Source organism: Rhynchophorus ferrugineus, unplaced genomic scaffold (assembly GCF_030347505.1).
Source record: "Rhynchophorus ferrugineus isolate W39M unplaced genomic scaffold, kcgeb_rfMv2 rfM6, whole genome shotgun sequence".
Classification (NCBI taxonomy): domain Eukaryota; kingdom Metazoa; phylum Arthropoda; class Insecta; order Coleoptera; family Curculionidae; genus Rhynchophorus; species Rhynchophorus ferrugineus.
The window spans coordinates 43,870,776-43,881,582 of NW_027472585.1; the positions used below are offsets into that span (position 1 = coordinate 43,870,776).

The 10,807-nt window shown below is 29.3% G+C and overlaps 1 protein-coding gene across 1 annotated transcript in view; it reads left to right on the forward strand.

The window, feature by feature from the left end:
- stum (mechanosensory transduction mediator stumble) overlaps positions 1–5,889 on the forward strand; it is a 52,282-nt gene extending 46,393 nt beyond the window's left edge. Inside the window, exons 6-11 of the mRNA XM_076406868.1 lie at positions 1,542–1,720; positions 1,779–2,007; positions 2,299–2,461; positions 2,519–2,645; positions 2,699–2,893; positions 5,587–5,889. Coding sequence (XP_076262983.1) covers positions 1,542–1,720; positions 1,779–2,007; positions 2,299–2,461; positions 2,519–2,645; positions 2,699–2,893; positions 5,587–5,693 — 1,000 coding nt within the window. The 3' untranslated portion in view covers positions 5,694–5,889. The remainder of the gene's footprint in view (positions 1–1,541; positions 1,721–1,778; positions 2,008–2,298; positions 2,462–2,518; positions 2,646–2,698; positions 2,894–5,586) is intronic.
- The last annotated feature ends 4,918 nt before the right edge of the window (positions 5,890–10,807 follow it).

The window sequence follows — 10,807 nt, forward strand, 5'->3', positions numbered from 1 at the left end:
TTACACTTATACTTGTTTATTTCAAGCTATATCTGGTGGTAAAACTTTCGATTTTTAATACAAATTTAGAATGCCTAGAGTTCTAGCCTAACTTTTTATATTTTCAATGTATAAGTTTCATTATCTTGTGGCTTAATTACTACCACTACTAGCCTAATATCTCATTCTTCTATTTGTTTATTCAGTGTCAGTGGTAGTTATTCGGTAATACTCCCATTTTTAGTATAAAACTAATTTAATCTCATATTTTATTGTTCCAGTGGTTTATTTTTAATGATCAGTTAATTAATTTAGTTACTAAATTTTGTTTCCATTATTGTGGATATTTTAAAACCATCTATTGTTAAGTATAATTGTTCTTATAGTATCTAGTAGTAGTTTCGTACTTTTTTAAAGATATTTTCATGCACCTATGTCTCCGATTCTAGTAACCCAAAAAGTTTTCTTTACATATAACAACCAAACACTGAGAATAATTAATATTATTATCAAACTAATTCAATAATATCCAGCTATAATTATTTCCTAATTACTTTAGATCAGTTTATATTACTAATAAATAAAATACATTCTGGCAATTTTAAAAATCCTATTGAAACTTATTGCAACATATTTTATGTTTTCTATAATATTGGTTATTCTACATTCCATTTTTGAATGTCGTTTAATTATTATTGCGTATCATTCACTGGATATTTAATTTTAGACATTGTGGTGTATGAACGATTCGATATTTTCTTATTAATAAACTACGGGTTCTTGGAAAATTTGTTATGCTGCAAAAAAGGGGAATTATATGAAAATGGCAACTGACCAAATCAATAGCAGCAACACGCCATTTGTAGTTTTTATATTTCTTTAGCTACGATGTCATATAGTAAAACGGTTCTTGGCTGAAGTAGTTTTATCAAAGGTCATTTATAAATCTGACTGCAAGATCGAAAAAGAGATTTTTTAAGCGACACGGTCTTCGTAAACAAACAATTCCAACTAACTTTTACTCTCTAGCTTGTGTTAAAGGTATAAAAAGATATCGTAAAGGTTATAAAGGGATTACCTTAGATCACCTTGCCCTTCATGCTTCATGACCTCATAGCTAATAAGCATTATATCATTAAATATAATTTTCCTGAAATGTGATAAACTTGTTTCAATAATCTGAATAACTGTCATGTGTTTTTCGATGCATCTCTACGTTTTATCTTTTGAGATACAGGAATAGTGCAAAGGAGCAAAATAAGGCGAATAAAATGGATGCTTCTTCTTATAATAATAAATTAATTGAACTAACTGAAAAAATATATCGAGGATTGGTCTAGCGCTTGATCATTTTTGTGTTCTTTAACAATGTAAAATAATTCTTGCACCTTCTGGTGATTTAAACAACCTTGTTGTTTTAGTTAATCGACATTAGGGTCTTTTTTCCTATTAACACCACACACTAACGCATTTTTATGACCGATGGTCAGGTTTTAGTTTCACATTATCTAAAAATATGCTACATCTACCAGAATATTAATTGCTATATCATTTTCCTGTAGGTTACCACCGGCACAACCGAATACTCCTCCACCCCATGAACCAGAGAAGCAGGATGTTCCGCCCAATAAATGCAAGAGGATATTAAAATCCTGCACCAAGGTTCTGACATGTAACCGATGCAGCTGCTGTAAGAGAGCTCCTAAAGTCGAGGAAGTACAGGAAGAACCCCAATCATCCGGTAAACATTTAGTTATTACCTCACAAATCATTGATTGAACGTGACGAACATATTATAGGTTGTTTTAAGTGCCTTAAGAAGTCCAAGAAAACCCAGGGAGAGCAAATCCGAATCAACATCGAAGATGAAAATGGCGTGGAGAAGAAACCGACGTGCTGGGAGAAGATTAAGTGTTGTAAGAAGAACAAGGTTGGCGATAATCAGAGTTGCTTCCCCATAGGGAAGAGGAAAGAGAGTTGGGCAGAGAGAAGGACAGAGAGTATAATAGAATCAGACGAACAGAACAAGTAAATATTATTTTAGTTTGCATAGAAAATTAACTAATAGTTTTCAAACTGAATTTATTCATATAAGTATCTAACAGCAGCCGTGTAACTTCAACATAAGTTTGTAAAAATAGCCGATGGGCTCCAGCAGCAAAATTTCTTCACTAAATACTAAATAGAAAACTGTTCGTTTATATAGGAAAGTTCCACCATCATAAAATTTAACAGAGAGGTTATGTTGTGTACATTGTTACTTCACATATTCACCAGTATAATACATGCACTTCTTTATACTTTGATTCACTTTTTTAGAGCAAAATGCTGTTCCAAAGACGGATGTAAAAATTTCTTCCGAAAAATATTCTGTTGTTGCTGTAAAAAGAAGGAAGAAATCATACCACCTGATACAAGAAAAGAGTCCTTGGTTAGTGGCAAGAAGAAGAGTTTAACTCCTACCACTTTACCACCTCCAGAAGTAATCATTTATTTCTTCGGTCAGTAATAACTCATTAATATTTAAATTTATTGTTAGGATACCAAACCAAAAATCGACAACAGCTTGGTGGAACACACCTCACACATGAAAGGGGCTATTCCTGTTTTGCCTGTGTGTTTGGCTTGGTTCTGTTGTATAATGAATTGTATTGGACCTGGTACAGGTAAGTCTACGGATACTTCTTATTGGCAATTTCTATTTTGTCTTTGTTTTCAGGAACGATCTTAAGCGGACTGTTTTGCTTATGCATTGGCAAACCGAGATTTTCGCAAAAAGATGGTCCAAAACCTAGGATTGGAGCATTTATTATTGACGTCATCATCGGTTTCAGTCAGTTCTTCACAGTCTTGTTTTGTTTGGTGGGTTGGGGTTGGTCGATTTGGTGGGGTGTAATTATGGTGAAAGTTGCAAGTAAGTAGAATGATTAATATCACTATTAGATTCTTGATATTAAATATAAAAAGAAGCTTTGATAACTCGACCAAGTGGTGAAAATACATTTTTTGGTGTGTAGGTTTAATGAGATACTTGCTTCATTTGCACTTGCAAAATCCAAGATGCTATAAAAGGGTGCTACTATCTTGGCTAATTTTATTTACTAACACTTGAAATTTAATTGTCTTTACCTCCGTTTTTCTGTGATATAAATAGTATTGGAAAACAAAATATAATAACTTAATAAAATAATTTCTTTTTGTTATTTTCAACTCAATTTATTCTAATCAGTTTGTAACTATTCTGCAAAAACCATAATTCAGTCGCTGTGGAACTGTGACTTCTTGACGATAAACTGAAGCAAGTGATTTTCACGAGACTCCTTTGACTACCAGCTTTACACTATTAAGAGTTTTTTCACAATTTTGAATGAGGATGTGCTTGTCGTATATATACGCCTGGAACTCTACCACATAGGTGGTGTGGAGAAGAGTTTATTCTAAATATAATAAGGAAGTATATAAACAAACAACCCGCTGTCTCCTTAGGTATAGTTCTTCCTTTTACAAAAAATTTATTCTATACTAACTAAACCTATTCTTTGTTTTAATATTTTATGATTTATTTTATTTACCAATTATTGCAATGAAGTTTGTTATATGAATATTTCTGCATGAATTATCTGCTCCGAGGAGTTATCTAAACCTAAAGAAATAATAAATCACCAAGCATACTTACTATTAGGTATATCTTATATTCACGACAGTATCCTGAAAATTCATAACACTTCATTAAAACATTTGGCTTTAATCGTCTTTTGAAATATCTGTAAAATAATAAAGATATAAGTAAAATAACAAATAAAAAAAACGTATACAAATATGAGCATTTTTCATTCCTTTATTATAATCTTCAAATAAGTTTGGTTTCCATATTATTTAACATTAAAAATATTCTTTGTTCCATAGCGATCTACAAAATTAGTGCTATGAAATGATAATATTTTACTGATAATTCCTACCTTATACACTTATTTTCGCAATATCTGCCGCAAATTTTTTCTATGAAATAATAAGTAATTATATTACCTCAACAAAATTTAAATATAAAATTAACCAAAAATGACTTCTAATTACAACTTTCGTAAACAACAAGGCGTACAGAAAAGGATGGATATAGTCTATTCAAAGTTTTTTTAGTAATGCGTCATGGATTTTTGTGACGTCGAAACGTTACAATGTTGCCGCATCAACTTTGAGTTTTAGTTCAGTTTGGCTTTGACATACAAAAAAAATTCTGATGTAAATAAAATAATTGAACAAAAATATTATCAAATATAATTTATTTTAACATTATTGTACATCTAATACATATATTATCGAAGGACTTAAAACTGAAATTAAGAACACAGGTATAATAATTTGTAGGTTAGATTTGTTTTGTTTACATTGAACTCTTTTCCACACCACCCATGAGGTACAGTTTCTAATCGCGTTTTTTATGTAGTGTTATCCCCCTGAAGGCCTAATCCACCTAATTAACAATTGAATATCTGAAAAAGGTATTTTACTTTCATTCGAGAGCATATTTACCTCTTTACGTTTAGTTCTTGGTTCCTTCGATGGTGTGTTTACTTGTCAAGACATCTTGGTATCACTGTATATTTTATTTCTTCTGCTAATATCTGTATAACACTGAATTCTGTCTAATACTTGTACCATATCTACAAAACAGTTATTCATTCTTTCCTCATACCTTCTAACCTAGTGCTCATGTTTAATTTTGAACAATTACAATCATATTTCTGCGCACAAATCTTTCACGCTCTACAATACAATTTTCTACAGTTATATTCAATTAATTATGCGCACACCTTTAGTTGTTTCCACTTTCCTCACTCTGTTTCAAGAATTTCCAGAATTGCACAGCTTTATCATATATCCTGAAAGTTTCCTTCAGTTACTTTCACTTTCCGGCTCACTGTCCAATTCAATCACTAAACTGTTAATTTCTAATATGTCTAAAACATGTTCACGATTCCACCATTTATCAATTACTTCCTCTGTATGTCTTATCGAGTTCATCCAAACCGAAGGTATTAGGTTGACAATGCTTTCTTCCACATATCCGAAGAGTTTTTGATGGAATGTCCTTCTCGACCAGCAATATATGCAATTAATTATTAATGAATATAATTACCATCAAAACCTAATCGAATGCTATTGTAACTTTTACCTTTTTCCATCAATTTTTGTTGTCTTTACGCATTACTAAAAAAAACTTTGAATAGACTATAGCTGTGAAGTCTACCGGGATAGATTAGAACAAACAATCAACATTTATTGACAAGTCGTTTTACTGTTGTTTCTAACCACACCGTTTAAATAACCCAACCCCCTCCCCAACCTCCTAATAAATCAAAAAACACTAAAGCATTCACTAAACTAGATCGGAATTACTTATCAAGTAATTGTACTATTAATACAATTACTAAAATTACCGCATCCTTGTATATTGCTATTACCGAAATATGAACAAAAATTCCATATTTCGTTCGTTGGCTACCATGAGAAAGGCAAAACCATTAATAGTTAATATTACAAGGCGTTTTTTGTAGTTATAATAATTTTATATAAAAACAAATCTTCAAACAATGATTTTATCTGCAGAGAAACATCGCAAACTGAAACAACTGGAACATTTTGAAGAACAAACGACCCGTCCCGCTCAACTTCCCGGCGATCGAAGAAGAGACATCGAAAGAGGAAAGACATAAAGACCATTAGACATGTAAATACTTTTTGTTTCCGATGGGCAAAAAAAAGAACCCAACAAATTTTATTTTAAAATGATATAAAGTGAGATATTTTACTACGTGAACTATAAAATAGTCGAATGATATTCGCACAAAAATTCGCTGGTCGAATTATAATCATACTTTTGTACCTATTTAGATGTAGAAAAAAGAAAAACTATTTAAACATATCAATGTATAGACTAGGCTCTCTATTGGCAGAGGTCTAATTTTTCGTTTATTGAAATTACAAGAAAATTGTTTGTATTATTTTATTTAATAATTTGATTTAACATACTTTAATATATAATTTAATATTTTATTTATATAGTAACAATTGGTAAAGGTCTATTCATATAGATATATGTCCAGAGATAATTATCATCACTTAAAAAAAACAATGTTTCATAACGACATTCATAACAATCTTCTTTAATGCTTTCGTGACGTTGAAATAAGGTTATTTTTGATCGAAATATACACACAAACTTTAAACGAAATACTATCAGAATAACTAGAACTAGGTAGAACTAGAACGGAGTTTAACACGGGAAAAAATGAAGCTGCTTGACATATTTTGGTTGGATCAACTTCAGTTTTAAAAGGCGTAGAAACAAAATATTAAATCAGACAATGAAATGAGGAAAGCTACAAATAACAACATATTTTTAAAGCTTAATCATTCGAGAATATGCCCTGAAGAATATTTTTCAAAATTTAAATAATTTGCTAATATCAGTTGATAGATATCTCAAGATCTACCGAACGGATTTCCTTGAAAATTGGTGCAAGACTTCTTCTATAAACCCATCATTATTTAGAGGGGTGTTAGAATAAGCAACAGTCTCAGAAAGGGTACAACAATTTTGAAGAATCATATTGGAACAATATTGAAAAATAACCCTGTTATATATCAGTAAGATGAGTTAAAAGATAAAAAACAGATGTACGTAATGAACTTACAGTGAAAATGACAAAATAACTGGAATAATGCAAAAAAAGGAGCAGAAGCACCATTTGACTTAAGCATCACATCTTTCTATCTAATTATTAACAAAATAAGCATTTGAAAGTAATTAATTTTATTGTTTTGTTTCAAATGTTTATAGTTTAAAAAACTATTATTAACGAACAAAAGTTTATTGAAGATGACCATATTATATCAGAAGGAATTTTAGAATATTTTTAACATGGTGGGCTAGTGATTGAAACGATTTTCTGTGATTAAAGTTTGATCCATATATCACTAGAATTTCCTGATTGTTTGAGATCTTTCTGATTTTAACAAATGAGAAATTAAGGAAAAACAATATACCCTCAGATGATGAAGATGTTGAAACCGAAACCCAAAAAATAAAGACCTTCGTAAGGTTATCAGTCAGAGGTCAATAACACAAGCTAAAATAACAAGTTGCAGGAGATTCAAAGAAGACGATGGTCATGATTGTGTTGAAAGTAACATTAATAAGAAACTATTTTTACTGGACATGCCAGTTTTTGGAATAGATGTTTATCAATTGTGATATGTAGATGTCCCTGTATAATCTATATGTTAAATTAATTGAAGTACTTACTATCTTTAACTTATCATGCCAAAATTGACATATCAATAACCATTCTTTAATTTAACTATAATTATTATACGTGTATATGAAATTCAAAATCTATATCTTTTGTATTTTGACTAAATATAAAAAAAATGTATATACGTTTAATAAAAATCAGTTTTTCGTTGCTGTTAGTTACAAACATTTGTTATATTTCTAAGTAGAATCACACGTTATAGAGTTGAATTTATGGAATTTGCGTTTTCTATTTTTATAAGAGACATCAAGCGTCAGATTCTAAAACCCGTAACGTTAAGATGTTACCTGTTAATCCGTACTAAGATATTTTATAGGTTTTATACAACATGCGAGTAATCAATTTTAATATCTGGTGCTTCACAAAAACTTATTGCAAGGTATCTTCAATGTGTTCAGAGATGGATATACCAACGGTTTAAATTTCGTTTATATGCTTATTGTTTATTAATGGAATTTGATGGTATAACGTTTGGCCATTTCTGCATTGAATGTATTATTGGAATTATCTATATATTATATAGTTTGGTTATTTTGAATAAAGGTTTTAATCTAACTCTTTTTATTTTTATTAATTTGGCACATATTTTACAAAAACAGCAGGTGACAGATTGTACTCAAATTACATACTTACCTCAATAACACCATAAGAACTACAAGAATCCTAAAAACATGGCATATTTTAAGAGAGATGATTGTATCCATAGTATGGCTTCATTGAAGTATTATGGATTATACTCAATAATTATGACTAGGATGAGACTTCTTTTTTATTGAAAATGTTGATATAATGCCATTGAATAATCAAGAAGCGATGCAATATATCAAGACAACAAGAAACCACTCTGACATGATATGTCAAGTGGTCATTTTCAATGCGTATCAAGAACAACATTCATTTTTTTATGGATGCACAACCATTTTTGAAATTATTTACCTAAAAAGCTATTGTCCATCACTTAGAAATTCTAAGAACTTGAAAAATTCACATTCTAATAAAATAGATATATAAGTTATCATTAAAAGTATAATAATTAGATTTTTTAGGAAAATTGGCACGTATAAGATCTATAAAGATCAGCAATATTTTACCCATCCTTGTTAGCGTCTTAATATTCTCTTCACTACTTTGCCTGTGTGATGTTAACAACAAAGAACTCCTCGAACAGGTAAAACAGTTAAAGCGCAGGTCATAGCTCAATATATAGATTTTTGTAATTATGACTATACACACTTTAAAAACTATCAATATATCGGTGAACAAAAAATGTCGATACCAAACTGGACAAAATTCACTAGATGCCTGGAGAGGAGATATCCCAAAACACAAGTTCGATACTCTTCTTCGAAAAACCTCAAGCTTTTAATATCGATATTTTAGTTTGAAATTAAAATTTTGATTTTGTCTCATGTACAACTATCGATACTTTTTTGAAAAAAAATATTGATACATCAGGTAAAAAATTATAAACGAAAAATAACTAAATTTTTTCGGCATCCCTAATGACCACTACACAAACTGACTGAATTACCATGGAACTTCATTGTTCTTCATCAGTGATGAAAAAGTTACTTCTAGCTGGTAAAACTGAATAAAGATACCACTGTATTAACACAGAGAAAATAAATGAAATTACTTTTGTAAAATTAAACTTTTCTAAAATGGTAATCAAACAAAAACCACTATTCAAAAATTATAACGTAAATTAAACTTTACTTACCTTCAATCACACCAACGAAGAGTCAGACAACTGTTTAAAAAAACCGCCCATATTGTAACCAGGACAAGGGAAGTGAGGAACGAACAGGACATCTTACAAGTTCAAAAACACACTTGAATTTTTAAGAATTTACTTTTTAGCCACGTATATATATTTACATGTTTTGAAAAAAATATTCATAAATAAAAGAATACATTGCTTTGGTACCGATTTCTTCAATGAGTAACAATTTCGTCTCAATGATATATATCGAATAACGTAGGCAGGTACACTTAAATCAATTTCAAATAACGTGCGTCGACAACTAAAACCAACAACATACATATACACTTCAACAATCAGAGAAGAAATTTGCCAAAGCAAAGATATTTGGCATACTTTTGTAGAACGTATTAATATTATAATACTCTTAGTTATATATATATTTTTATACACAGCTCTGAAAATACATCAATAACATTTACCTAAACTTAATATTTTTTGTGTGTTTCATGGTGTGCTAGTCAAAATATGAAATAAGTCAGTCTTTTCAAAACAGAAATAAATTTCATATTTGAACGTCTCGTTACACATTAAACGATCATAATGGCAATTTTAGTATTATTGATTGATTATTATTAAAGTACTGGTACCATAAAATATACATATGTACATGATGATGTATGAGGTGTGTATATCATTAAAATGAGTATCGGTTAGATGTAAATAAAGAGCCTGTATCTTGATATATATTCATGTAATCTCAATGAAGCTGAAACTAATGGTGATGGAAGGTAATATTAAGAACTGTGAGAGAACCATCTACAAAAACAAACTAAACAATACAATCCTATCTTAATATTAGCGATGAAATATGTACAAAAATCACAAAGTAGGATCAGTACTAAATTACTAAACGAAAAAATATCAGTACTAAATTTAAGGAATTATTTCAACACTCTGACTAGCATATTTCCGCTGAATGTTCATTTTGCCTTTTTATTTTATTTTATTTTTCGAAAGATGTATTTGAATGTATTTATTTTTGTATGTGTATGTTTTTGAACGTGTAAGCTTTCTGTATTTTGGGTGGATTTTTATGTGTAAATACCTTAGTCTCTCTCCATGTTACCTTGCGCTTTTTAATATTTATCTCTTTAGACATATATGTACAAATTTTTTTACATTTTACATCTTAAAATAAAGAGTTACCTCGTAAAATACCAATCTTTTATTTGTAGATAAATCATACACTTTGCAAATATAAAACAGGATGGTTTTTATGAAGATCTTCATTATATCATCAATAAAATAAAATAATTTTGTTACTTCATTTTTATACATTTACCTGTCTAACATTTTGCAGACAGAATTTTGTATTTCCAACTTTAAATGATATGTTGAACTACCATATAAGTAGCATTTTATAATTTTATAATACCAACATAGAGAGATTTTTTTTAAATATTAGATATAACTCAAGTCACATTAATAATATTTAAACATGTCATGTCATGATTGATATGAAAAAGAAGAAATACAGTAAATATCTGTAAATCTGTTTTCTGTAAAATGGCAGAATATCATAGAATAGATATAGATATACGAATAACATAATAACTTATTTATGTATAAAATATAAATTAAATAAATAATTTATATTAAAAAAAAAATAACAAGAAAAATATTTATAGCTATATTTCTAGTACAATTTCTTTATATCTGAATTCTGTTTATGTAAATATAGTTGTATATTATTTAATAGAATAAGTAATACAATAAGTAACATATATCTGAAGGTAATTAGTGTCCT